This window comes from Sminthopsis crassicaudata, chromosome 6, assembly GCF_048593235.1.
Source record: "Sminthopsis crassicaudata isolate SCR6 chromosome 6, ASM4859323v1, whole genome shotgun sequence".
Taxonomy (NCBI): Eukaryota; Metazoa; Chordata; class Mammalia; order Dasyuromorphia; family Dasyuridae; genus Sminthopsis; species Sminthopsis crassicaudata.
The window spans coordinates 213515339-213529195 of NC_133622.1; the positions used below are offsets into that span (position 1 = coordinate 213515339).

Below are 13857 nucleotides of genomic sequence, written 5' to 3' on the forward strand. Positions count from 1 at the left end.
CATATCACTTCTAGGATATAGATGCTATTATTAAACTCATTTTACTCTTGAGGAAAGGGATACATATAGAACTTTAAGTGATTTGCCCAGAATCACATAGCTACCAAATTGGAGAAGGTAGAATTTAAAATCAGATCTTCCTGACTATATTTCTGGAGTTTTATCCTCTGAAGCACCCAGCTGCCAAGGAGGGTCTAAAAATTGTTTTCTAAAAGTAGCAGAAAGGATCAAAGATAAAGTTCTATATTAGCATTTTTAAATATTTTATTAAGTATTATTTATTTGACTATTAAGTATTATTAAATAAATACTTTATTATTCTTTCTCCAGACCTAATTTGTTGAGGGACATGCAAGAAAATAGACCTATTACTGCAGAGGGGGGCTCAGGATACAGTGTTTTTTAGGAAGGAATTCAAATTGCCGTGATATTAAAAAGTTCGAATAAATGTGAGAAGAGGAGCATGGGTTTATGGTTGTATGTATTCAATGTATATAGATGGATAGATAGTGAATAAGTGCAAATATTTGTATATTTAGATATGTGTGTTTGTTTGGACATATAACATATGAAAGAAAACACAGTAACATTTGAGAGAAAAAAGACAGACTTCCTATAAAAGATGTTGCCTGAAGGACAGCTTCTGTTTGAATACTTCCAACTGTGAGGAACTCCCTAGGATTCCTGCTCCTCTCAGTCCATTAGATTAGACAGTACAATGTTTGCTAGACGCTGAGCAGGGAAACAGCATCTAACAAGTATTTCCTTTGACCTGATAGTGGATAGTCTTCTTCCTCTTGTTTTCCTGTATTCTTGCCAGGGGGTTCACATGTTCTCTCCTCTCTTATTTCTTTGGTCCTCTGATCTCTGTGGAGTCAGCACCCAACATTGTGAATTCCTGATCAGATGAGATAATCACTATTTTGCATGGTCCCGGAGATCTCCAGATGCTGAGCTCAAAACAACTGTGATCCTTGGGAAAGATTGAGTGGGATTGATTTAAAGCCACCCACTTTAAGGAAATGCTTGAGCACTATGGTAAACATGTGAGTGGATTGGGGGTGGATTGGAACAACTTCCCATTGATCTCAGCATATTTTCTTGCATCTTTCAGCTGGACAGTTGTTCTAGGGTCTTGATAAAGGGCATATGTGACCTAGGGCATTCTGATGGGCCCCTTGGTCCCTGTGACTAAGGCATATCAAAGATGATTGGCCCTAGAATTGGGAGGAACTTTTCCTACCATAAGCTATTTACAAATATACAAACTCTATCCCTCGCTACACTATTTCTGGACTCTGCTAGTTTTCTCTGGAAGTTCTATAGAGAAAGCAGGGATTCTTTTTTCTGCTTTTCCCCCACTTTTCCATCACGCACCTAGGTGACCTTTAGTCCCTGAATAAATATAGACTCTGCCCCAATTGATTGAGACGTGTGTTACAAAACTTTATGACAATTGTTCCAATCAGTCTCACTACATTTGGTGGAACTTTCAACCTCATTATTATATGATGTGTTTACCCAGATCATTTTTGAAAAATAAGTAATGCAATTAGATTTTCCAAAGTAGTAATATCAGGGGAATTATGAAATAGGTTAATTTGGAGTTCTTCAAAGCTGAAGGTATTCAGGGAGAAGTTGCCCATAAAACATCATTGTCTATAGGAAACCTTTTCTGATTCTCCTAACAGGTAGTGCTCATTCAAACTATCCTGTAGTTAGCTACTTTGTTTATATTTGCATATATTCACTTTATCTTTATTATCTACCTATTATCTATTATAGAGAGATAATATCTAATCATTGATTAGATAATAATCTAATCATTATCTAATATTATCTAATAATTAGATAATAATCTAATCATTATAGAGAGATAATATCTACTCATTGCCTCCCAAATAGGAATGGTTTCTTTTTTTTGTACTTAGATCTCTAGAACCTATCACTATGTTTGGTATATAGTAGATACATTCTAAATACTTAATTGATTAATTGTTTGGTGTTTATGTCACCAGCACCACAGTCACATGATCTCCTGAGGCTTCAATTTCCTTATCAAAAGAGTTGGATTTGATTGCTTCCAAGTGTATATGTAATTATGCTCTTGTGTGTATATTTGAAGGACAGCATGATGGTATGGAAAGACTGCTTAATTTAAGGTCCAAGAAGATCTGTTTTAATATCAGTTCTTTTACTTACTAATTGTATGGCCTTCGTCAAACTATTGATGTTTATGGTTTTAGTAACTTGCCCTGAAAAATGAGGACATTGAATTTAATGCTCTTCCTATTCTGCTCTCAGGTTTCTTCCACTTCTGACAATCTATATAGTTCTACCATGAAATAAATGCAAACAATATTGCGTTTACACAAATAGCATTTCATTCAAGTTTTGGGTATTTATAGGGTTGTCAACCCATGTTTTCTAAACAAAGGCAAAGAACTGTGTGTATTTGAAACCCTTGTCTAATTCTCAAATGATAATTTCACTTTGATGATGTTCATTTTTAGAAAAATTTCAATTAAATAGGTTGATTCAACAAACATTTATTTTTTCAATAGTATTTTATTTTTCCAAATACGTATAGATGTAGTTTTCAATATTCATTTTTTTATAAGATTTTATATTTCAAATTTTTTTCTCCCTTCTTCACTTATCTTCCTCCTCCCCAAGACAGCAAATAATCTGATGTAGGTTATGCATGTACAATACCTTCAAGCATATTTCCATATTTGTCATGTGTAAAAAAAATTAAACAAAAAGGGGAAAATATGAGAAAGAAAAAGAAAAAAGAAATAAAAATACTATGTTTTAATTCACATTCAATTTCCATGGTTCTCTCTTTGGATGTGGATGGCATTTTCTATCCCAAGTCTATTGGAATTGTCTTGAATCACCACATTTCTGAGATTAATCATAGTTGATCATCATATAATCTTGTTGTCATTGTGTACAATATCCTTTTGGTTCTGCTCACTTTGCTAAGCATAAGTTCATGTAAGTCTAGGCTTTTCTGAAGTCAGTCTACTCATCATTTCATAAAGAACAATATTCCATTGCCTTCATGTACCATAATTTATTCAGTCATTCCCCAACTGGATGAGCATCCACTCAGTTTCTAGCTCTTTGCCACTACAAAAAGAGCTGCTACAATAATTTTGGCACAGGTGGGTCCTTTTCCTTCTTTTATGATCTCTTTGGGATACAGATTCAGTAGTAGCACTGCTAGATCAAAGGGTATGCAGAGTTTGATAGCACTTTGGGTTCAACAAACATTTATTAAGCACTTACTACATGCAAGAAATTGTAATAGGAGAATTAATGGTAAATATATATATATATATATATATATATACACAGTGTGTGTGTGTGTGTGTGTGTGTGTGTGTGTGTGTGTGTATGTGTGTGAGTGTGTAGATTTCTTCCTTTGGAACTTGTATTCTAGTCCCTGTCCTACTTACATTAAATTAAAAGTGATCCAAAACACTCATTTATTAATTAAATTTTAATAAAATAAACCAAAAGATTGAAGGATATTGATGGAGGAAAAAAAAAAAAGGAAACCTTTTTTTGCATTCATCTGAAAGGACCAAAATTTGGTACCAGTCCCAAAGATTTGAAATCACCCACCCCCCCAGTTCACACTGAATTTTCATATTAGATACTTGTTACATTTATGTGGATCTGCCACCTGGTGGCCTTTTATACAATCTCGCCTCTATCTGTTTTTCTTTCATTAACAGGTATTAAAAATTGTAAATCAGCCTAGTCCTCTGTTAGTCATTTTAAAACAGATGTTAAATAATTTAGTGGTAGTGTGTGGATATGGGTTTGTACTCCCTCTTGCTTTTTGGAATGTGTGGGAGCAGAGAGCTGACAGTCTCCTGCAGCATGACTTACTAATGAACTGGCATTTAATGAGCTGGCAAAGATTTTGTTTCCTTTAGGTCATGTGGCACATCTTGCTTTGAAGGGTGTCAAGGTGCCATTACAAAATGAAATTGTCCTGCTTCCCTCTTCTACTCTGTGCTTTGGATAGAGTAATGTATTTTTGAAGGGGAAAGGAATGCTTTGACTTCAGTGCGTCTCAAAGTAAAATACTTTTTTTATTAACTTAACTGACCTCACCTATATTAAAGAAAAGCTATTAAAAAGAACCTATTGTAAGAGCCAGAATAACAGGGTAAGTGCAATTTTAATTTTTTGACTGGAAGAATGATTCAACTTTGAAGGGTAAAATATTCAGAGCTATACATATTGTGACCTTCTCTCTATGTGGTCACTATACTCATCTGAGTCTGAGAATACATCTTTTCTTAGACCTAAATGCATTGCCAAATTCTAATACTGCTGAGAATACTTACTTACAATACATAATGGGGACTCAGAGGAATCTGAATGATGTCAAATTCATAAAAAGAAGGGTCATCTTAATTCACTGGGGAACTAAATTAAAAAGCAGTTTTGTTGCTTGGAGTCCTAGAACTGATTCTGGGACTGTATAAACATTTAAAAGATAAATTTTTATTCCTGTATGTTCAGTGACATTAGTTGAGAAGAAAGAATTGGAAAGTCTAGACAAGCCCTGAAATATAGAAGGAAAGAAGAGAAGGAAGGGAATAAGCATGAACTAGGCATCTGTTATGTGCCAGGTACTGTGCTCAGTTGCTTTTACAAATATTATCTTGTTTAGTCCTCCACCCAAGAGGTAAGTGCTATTTTTATTTCCATTTTACACTTGAAAAATGTTGAGACAAAAATAAGTTAAATAACTTGTCCAGGGTGCTACAGCTTAAGTGTTTGAGGCCTGACTTTTAAATCATTATTCCAGAACCACATCTTTATATTTACCATGCTATTTAGGTGTCCAAGAAGACTGAAGATTATTCTTTATGAGAATTGGTTGAAAGAACTGGAGATGTTTAGAATTAAGAAAAGGAAAATTAGAGAAATAGGAGAACTAATATAAGTATTTGAATGCCTTGTAGACTGAAGTACTTTCCAATCCTTCCAAACTAGGTTAAAACATTAAACCCTGGAAATTTTCCAACTATAACAAAAATATAATCCATTTAAATACTATTAATTTATGGTTTTCTAAGTCAATATGTATCCTATGGGATCCATTTCTACTTGAATTTGATCCAACAGCACAGGATTAAAGTTCTTCTTAATGAACCAAGACAGCAGAACCTGCAACTATGGGGCAAATGCCTTGTAGAGGAACATTTAGATTTGAAGGGAAACTTTGCTAATTATTACCATTGTCCAGAAATAAAATGAGTTGGTAGGTGGTGGGTTCCCATTCACTAGAGGTCATTGAGCAGAAGTTGTACAACCATTGATATAAAATGTTCTAGAGGAAATGGCTTCTGAGGCTTATTACAATGTGGGACTCTTTAAATTCTATTCTTTGAGCCCCAGATTGAGCCCAGATTTCTGAATGAAGAAGCTAAACCAAATCAAACATAAAAAACAATCAACAAATGTTTATTAAGTTAGATGCTAAACACTGTGAATAAAAATAATACAAGTGAAATAATCTGTGCTCTCAAGGACCTCATCCTTAAAGACCCTTTGAACTCAAACAGCAAAACAAAATTTTGGTTATTCTCTCTATTCCTAAAGTTTCTCATTCAAATGGATATAAGAATATAAATAATCTTAGAGAGTTAGAAAAATCAAGTGGATTCCATCTGAGAAAAACATGTAAAGGGAAGAAGCCAATATGTGCCATCAGTGATAATAAGGAAATGGCAGAGATTGAATGGGACCTTTTGTTGGGGGATACTGAAGAGGATTTTCTTCAGGTATATGTTGGATCAGATGGTCCCTATATCCTTTCCACTTTCTATGAGTTTATGGTTTATTTCTGTAGTAGGGCATGCCACATGATCAACTATGGCAGAAAACAAAAACATGATGTGAAAACAATAGATGTAAACTCATGAAAAAACAGCAATAAGTATTCACATTCATAGGATGCTTTAAGGCTTGCAAAGTTTCTCATGTACATTATCTCATTTGAAAAAAATTGTTGAAGCAATAATATTTGATGCGAAAAATAAAAATGGAAAGGGATTAATAGTTCTCAAGGGGGGAGGAGAAGAAAATATAAGCAAGGTGACGAAGGCTGAACAAGAGATTCCAAAAGCCAATTTTTGTAACGTGAAGTAAGCAAAGAACACTTAATTTGGAGAACCTTCTTAGAAATATAAAGAAGAGGAAAAGAATGCAGGTAGTAGAAGATTGAAGAAATTAATGAAAGACTGAACACAAGAGGAATTCTGGTCCCATTGCTCCTGGCATGTATATTCTCAAAGAGAGGATGACAAAAGTAACAGAGGCAATGGAGGAAAAATGCAGAAATCACAGAAAGATCCCAAAGGAAATTTACTTGGATTAATGCCCTACATCAAACAAGTTATAGAAATATAATATAATATAATATAGGTAAAAAAACAAAATTATTTCAAAGTAGGAAAATGACATTCAAAAAAAAATCAGGAGACAACCTGAAAGAAGGGAAAATAGGTTTCATATTTATATAAGAAATAACTAGATTTGACAGTGGAGTTATTGTTTATAACTGGTCCAAATGGTGGGCCATTACATTAGTCAAGGAAAATAATGGTTAAAGGTGGGATTGTGTTTTTTTCATAATGCAAATGGTAAAAAGATACATATGAGATCTAGAATGAAAATTATGTGTGATCTTGGATGTGAAATAGAGAAGGGAAGAGCTCCTATTTCTTTCATTTGTCATCCAGAGGTTCTCCTAAGAAAATACAACCAGGAATCACTGTAATTGTATTTAAAGAAAAACTAACTCTTTTTGACAAGATGTTGGGAGAACCAAGTTCTGCTTCTGATTCTACCACTTTCCTTTGGGGAAGTCACACCTCCTTTCCGTATGCTTCAGTTTTCTTATCTTTGAAATGAGGGACTTGAATGAGATTGCCTCAAATTTTTTTTACATTTTAACATGCTGTTGTTCCTTAACTCTAAATATTTAATCAAACTGGAAAGGAATGCAAATAATACGATATAAAAGAGACTATTGCATATAAACTAAGCTCAGTTATACGAGGCACTGGGCATATTAAGATGTGGAGAAATATAGATCATACAAGGGGGCAAAGGGCAAAGGAAAAATCCAGGCAAATTTCCATTGGACAGATTGAGCAGTCATCTCTCATAGTTGTGGGATTATGGAAGGTTTTAGGTAAAAACTGGCACAGAAGGCTGAGTTATGGTAGAAGAGAATACCTTATGCAGAGATGTATAGAAATAGAAGGGTGAAGGATAAGAGGTCCAAAAAGTGGCTAATTTGCCCAATCCAATTTGCCCAGAATACAGTATGTTAAAAGCAATAGTATGATCGTACATGTATAACCTCTATCAGATTGATTGCCATCCTAGGGAAGTGAGAGAGGCAGAAGGGAGAAAAAAAATGGAAATCAAAATCTTATAAAAGTAAAATGTCAAAAACTAATAAATTTAAAAGGAAGGAAATACAATTATGTTAAATGACAATGGAAACCTAGGTTGGTCAAAATTGTAAATTAAAAAAAAACTTTAAATGTTATACTAGACTGAAATTGCATTTCAATGAAATGTCATGAGCAACCTCAGTCATGGAGCACTATAATGGATTGAGATATGAGTGTGGATGTGGCTTAAAACAAAAACCCAAAACACCCTGACCCCCCAAAAAAACACCTATCTCATTTACTATATAGGTTGGCTTTGCTTAAATTTTTTTCCTTGTTATAAGGTTTCATGGCTTTTAGTCATGGAAAGGTGCTAGAGAGAAAAAAAATTATGGTCATAAAGGTGACAATTAAAAAAATTGAAATAATATTTTATTATATAGGTAACATGGAGCCACTGGATCCTTGTGAAGAGGAGAGTGAAATGGTTAGACTTTTGCACAAGGGAGAACTATAAAGAATGGCTTCATGCCAGCAGGATTATTTAATAGGCTAGTAAACAAATTGAGCAAGAAGCAATGAGGGCCTCAGGGAAGTTGGTGGCTGTGTGGGTAGAAAAGTACTGTGTATTCCTGTCCTCTCATTATCCCATACAACAATTGCTATTTTCCCCTGCTGTCATCTTTCTAATATTGTGGGTGTTAGGTGGACCCTCACAGCTGTTTTAATTTGCATTCTTCTTCTAATTAATGACTTGGAGCATTCTGTCATATGGTTCTCAGACCTGGCCAATGTGTTGACTTGTTTTGCTGGATTTTGCATATTTATTATAAGTGAGGACTTCTATTCTGGGAAAAGAGTGGCAGGTTAGTGGGTGGTGAAAGCCAGGCAAAAAACAAAAAGTATCAATAATTTTTTTAAAAAGGAGATATACATAGGAAAATAAGGGAACACCACCAAAAAGGGAAATTTTCTTATCCTATTAAATGTTATAAATAAATGCAACTATGTATAACTATATGCCATATATAGCACTATATTTTATAACATGCCATCTATCTGTATAACCAAGTTTATAGTTATATGGGTATCACATGTTATATATGCAATGTATTATATATATGATATGGATATGTATGATGTATTATATATGATATAGAAATATAAACTTTAAAAAAAATAATCCATACATAACAATTTACATTTTCTAATTTAAGCCTTTTTTTTTGCTTTTCCTTTTGAAATATTTATGTTGATCAAGTTTCATGATTTAAAAAGTTATCTGTCCACCTACATCGTTATCTTTTCATAGTATATAGATCAGCTAGTGTTCTTGAGGACTCTTCCAGTCAAATTCATGCTTTGTTAGGTCCTATACCAAGCTGGAAAGATTTCTTATACAGACAGTTATACATTGGGTGCCTGTCATGTAAGGATGAATCCAACTCAGGACAAAGAAGTTTATTGAAAGGCAGTTAAAACATTCAACATATGACTTTTTTGTGAGAGTGGGAAGCATTGTAGGTCATAAACTTTGCACCGAAGCGTGGAGAGGTTGAGATCTGCATCAGGGTAACAGACATGTCTGTCTATCTGTATCTTTCTTTCTCTTGCCCTTTTGGATAATGCAGCCATCGGTAGCAATCCAGATCTGTCTGCCTTTCAGGTGAAATGTTGAACACCTGCTTTCACCCAATTCATGTAGCATGGTACAGAATGCAAATAAACTTTATTCCCTGAAGCCCCCGATGTTGAACATATGCTCCATTAGGAAAATGTTAAAAGAGGATAAAGAGATTGCATTGGCCTATAATTTAATTTAATAGTCTAACTCTAAAGAGCAGATGACTAAATTAAAAAAATGTTTTCACTCATGTTATGATAGCTTATAAAAACAGCTAGTGATTAGGTTAGAAAAGAAGGCATGGATAAACATGAGATCTCCCAGTGGACTGAGATGATCTAAATTTAGGTAGGTTTTCTTCTCATGGAAGCATTGGAGGGAGTGAGCAATGGAAGGAGCCTAGTTCATGAAAACTTTGCTTCAAATGAAAATAGCTACAGAGCAGACAGTAACTAGGATTTGAGAGGAAAGGGAATGTCTTAATAATAATGTCAAAGTTCTTGCATGGTCAATTAAGTATGGAAAAGACACATATGGGAGTAATAGTTATCAATAGACCATATACTAGGTAAAAAGATTTATGGTTTCGAGATAGAAATGCCATTTCAGAGTTTAGGTAAATATCTGTAGAATATTAGGGGAGGGGAAAAAAAGTTACTTTTTCATTATTCAAGTGTAGCAAAGGCAAAAGACTTCCAAGCTAGAAGGGGTCACAAGTGGGAAAAGTTTAAGAAGCCCGGCCCAAGGAAATATCTTAGGAACTTTGTCCAAATTGGAGCAGTGGAAGAATAATAATCTAAGCTTCTCCACTTGGACAGTATCAAAAAAAAAAAAAGAAAAAGAAAAAAAAAATTAGTAATTTCTATCATGTGAATATTAAGTTACTGGCTCTGATTCTGTAAGGTTTAAAGTCAAAGTTTGTGAGTCTAAAAACCATGCATTCTTAATCTTAGAAATAATTTAGGAAAGTTGGTCATTTTGAAGGAAGAGAAAGAGTCAATGACAAAGCACACAATATTTTGAAGATGCTTAAGGAGTCAATCAATTACTTTTTTTTTAACCAATTAATTAGTCTGTTTTTCTTTTTGAGGCAGCATAAAGTCTTCTTCATTCAGTGAAGAATGGGTTAGCACACTTTAGGTTTTTGAAGACAAATTAATAGATTAAGGGAGGAAAAAGAAAAATAATACCTTTTTCCTATCTTACTTTAAAATGCAAATATTTCTATTTAAGTCTAATTTCCTTGTGATTCCCTGGGCATTTTACCTGCAATCTAGTTATCCCATAATTCAAAAGCCAGAGCCATAGATTCCCTGGTGGACTGGTGACCTCTTAAGAGGTTTTGCTGTTTTGTTATTATCGATTGATCATTTCCAGAGCTTATGAATTTTTCATTGTGTCCTACGTTAGTGGAAGAGAAATGACTTTTCTTTCAGTTTGCAATTCTTCCCTTGAAGTTAAAAGTATCAAAATGGAGTTAGACATCTTCCCTTATATGATAGTCTTTTTTCTAGAGAGAGAGGAGGAAAAAAAAACACAAATAAATTACAAGGCAGTGATGCAAAGGAGATTTAAAATCATATTGTTATTTTCTAAAATGCATTTTAGAGTTGGCAAAAGGATAGAAAATGATTTAACTGATTATGCTATAACTTCCTTATGATGTAATATTCTAATAAATTAAGAAACATATTATTTTTAGTTGCCTGTGCTAAGCATTAAGGATTCAAAGACAAAAAGGAAAATAATAAAGAATCTAATAGTTATAGGAAAAGGCTTAGCAGTTTGTGGGGGTTGGGGAATGAACAAGAGGCTCCTAAAGATTGTTTAGGGATGGGGAAAGAGTATCTAAAAGCCAAGGCTGGTGATGATGGAGTACTTCTCTTGAAATTACTTTGAAAAGCTTTTAAATTTACTTATATGTATAAATGTGATTTCTCTCAGTAGAGGGCAAATTCCTTGAGGGCCAGGAACTTTTTTTTTGCTTGTCTCCATAACTCCAGCACCCAAAATACTTGAACAAATGAGTAGAACAGAACACTAATAGTCCATGGCAAGACTGATTTTTTTAAGTCAGTAAATTATTTAACTGAAATCTTCCCTTTGCCTTTTCTCTATATTGTTAGGACTCACCTTACTGTCCCTTCTCACAATTCATTCTTATTCCATCAGAAATAGAATGCTAAATTCCTCAAAGGCAGAAGCTGGGTTTTTGTTTTGTTTTGTTTTGAGTAATGCTTCATATTTTTGTTAAGTCTTGATGACTCATTTGGGGTTTTGTTGGTAAAAAAAAAAAATACTGGAGTGGTTTGCCATTTCCTTTTTCAACTCCTTTTACATATGAGCTTAGTAAAACAGGGTGAAGCGACTTGCCTAGGGTCACATAACTATTAAGTGTCAGACCCCCAAACTGAATTCAGGGAGATGTCTTCTTGACTTCAGGCCTGGCACTGTATCCCTTGACGTGGTAATTGCGTAATACATGCTTGGTGATCAGTTTGAATTGGAGAAATTTGGGAAGAGGAGATGGGGGAAAAAACCTGATCTCATAGATGAAAGTCTAATTGAATCCAATACTGGTCCTCTCTCTTCCAGCAGGCTTCAAAGGCTGCTCATATAAGATATATTTTTGTTGTTTTCCCATTTCAGATGCTGCACAACAAGCATGTCATGGTCCGTGTGGGAGGAGGATGGGAAACTTTTGCTGGCTATTTGCTGAAACACGACCCTTGCCGCATGCTCCAGATCTCCCGTGTGGATGGCAAGACCTCCCCTATCCAGAGCAAATCACCTACTCTTAAGGACATGAATCCAGATAATTACCTGGTGGTCTCTGCCCATTACAAGGCCAAGAAGGAGATTAAATGAAGCTAGCTGGGCACCACAAGGGGACTTTCAGAGAGGCCCACATCACTTACTTCTCCAGTGTAGTCAGAGTAGTCTGTGTGCCTTGAAAGGACTTCGGGAAATTGAACAAACCCAGACAGACAATGGCATTATGCTTGAAGGATTGTTAAAATTGTAGCACTATTTATTTCTAAAGCTTTTGTAGAAAATGACCTCTTAGGTGGAATGCTAATCTCAAATATAGTAGCCAAGTTTTAGATGAATCATTACTCCTCCATATGTGAACATTATGTTTAGAAAGTCTTAAAAGACTTGGTTCTAGGTAATTACAGAACCTTGTTAAGAGGAAAAAAACAAAATTAAAAAAAAAAACAACAACAACAAAGAACATTTAGGGTTTAATTATAAGTCAGTGGAATTTATCTGCCCTCTTTCTGACAGACTGAACCTCCTAGACTTTTACACATTGCAGGATTTCTGATCAAGCTTTAAAAAGAGAAAATTAGTGTGATTGAGTGTTACTAGACAATCAAACACCACTGTCAATAAATATGTTTTCCTGGAAGCCACTTCCCATAAGTTTACATTCACTTAGACAATTGCCTTAAAGATCATCTCTAATATGACCAAATACTTTGGGGCTCCTATTGAAAGTTACCAGTAGGCCCTTTAGGGAACTGCTTGTGAATTCTCTCACAAAAGCACAGTTATATATCAATTAATTTAGTACAATCCACACAAGTAATTTCCATGTTGATATATTGACAATAAATTGTACAGTTGAGCCTTCTTTTGACTTCTATGTTATTTTAAAATATTTTCTTTGTCAAAGTGTGTTTCTGGGGTGAATCCCTCTTTGCTATGCTGTAGAGTGAAAAGTTCATTGTGATCCATGATGGCATGGACTTACATATACCATTGTATGCTGGGGCAGAGCTGGGTTTTGCTAATAAAGAACAAAATAAGCACCCCTCATTGATTCACAAAATTAAAGAAAAAAAAGCTTTAAAATAAAAGATATATCTGTGTTTATTCTTAATTTACAATAAAGCTATTCTTTGATGAATTTCAGTGGATAGGAACTAGAGGAATCAAATGATACCAGAAAAAAGATCCCTGCTACATTAAATTGGCAAGTGTCATCCAACCTTTGTCTGTAGATCTCTATCAAGGAAGAGTCTATCCAGCATTTGTGGGAAGACTCCTATTGAGGGAGAAAGCCAGTGTTTCTCAGGGCATCTCATCCCTTTACATCAAACCCAAGTTTCCCTCTCTGGAACTTCCTGAGTCCTCTCTTTGGTGTCTGAGACTGAGAAGACAAAGTCTACCCCTTCTTCCACATTATTATCTTTTAAGAGCTACTATCTGCCCTGCTACCTCTTCCCATTTCTTGGGTATACAAATATCCTCAGTTCTTTTGACTGATCTGGATCTTCCCCAATCTGATTATTCTCCCTCTAAACAATGTCCTTCCTCAATGGGTTGCCCAGAATTGAACACAATGCGTCACCTCTTTCAATGACCTACTTTTTTGAGCATCCATTAGTTTAAAAAAATCATTAATACTCTAATTCATTTTATTTCAGCACATAAGTTGAAGAGAAAAAGGAGAAGGGAGGGGAATAAGCATGTCTTAATATCTACTATGTACCAGGCATGTTGGCAAATATTAATTCATTGTATTCGCAAAACAACCCTGTAAAGTAGATGCTATTATTATCTTACAGCTGAGAACACTGAGGCAGATGGAGGTTGTGACTTGTGCAGGGTCACACAGCTGTCTGAGGCTGAATTAAACTGAAGTTTTCCTTATTTCAGGTCCAGCATTCTATATAACGTGTCATTTAGAATCTTCTAAAAGAGTTAAAAGGCTCTCTGAAGTGATGCAGTGAATAGCGTGTTGGGTCTAGAGTCAGGAAGTCTCATCTTCCTGAATTCAAATCTGGCCTC

General features: G+C 34.7%; 1 protein-coding gene across 5 annotated transcripts in view; it reads left to right on the plus strand.

Moving 5' to 3' along the window:
* GAS2 (growth arrest specific 2) overlaps window positions 1-12918 on the plus strand; it is a 146624-nt gene extending 133706 nt beyond the window's left edge. For all 5 annotated transcript variants that reach the window (XM_074275674.1, XM_074275673.1, XM_074275675.1 and 2 more), the window contains exon 8: window positions 11710-12918. In XM_074275674.1, the coding sequence (XP_074131775.1) occupies window positions 11710-11928 (219 nt within the window). In that variant the 3' untranslated portion in view covers window positions 11929-12918. The remainder of the gene's footprint in view (window positions 1-11709) is intronic.
* Window positions 12919-13857: the final 939 nt, after the last annotated feature.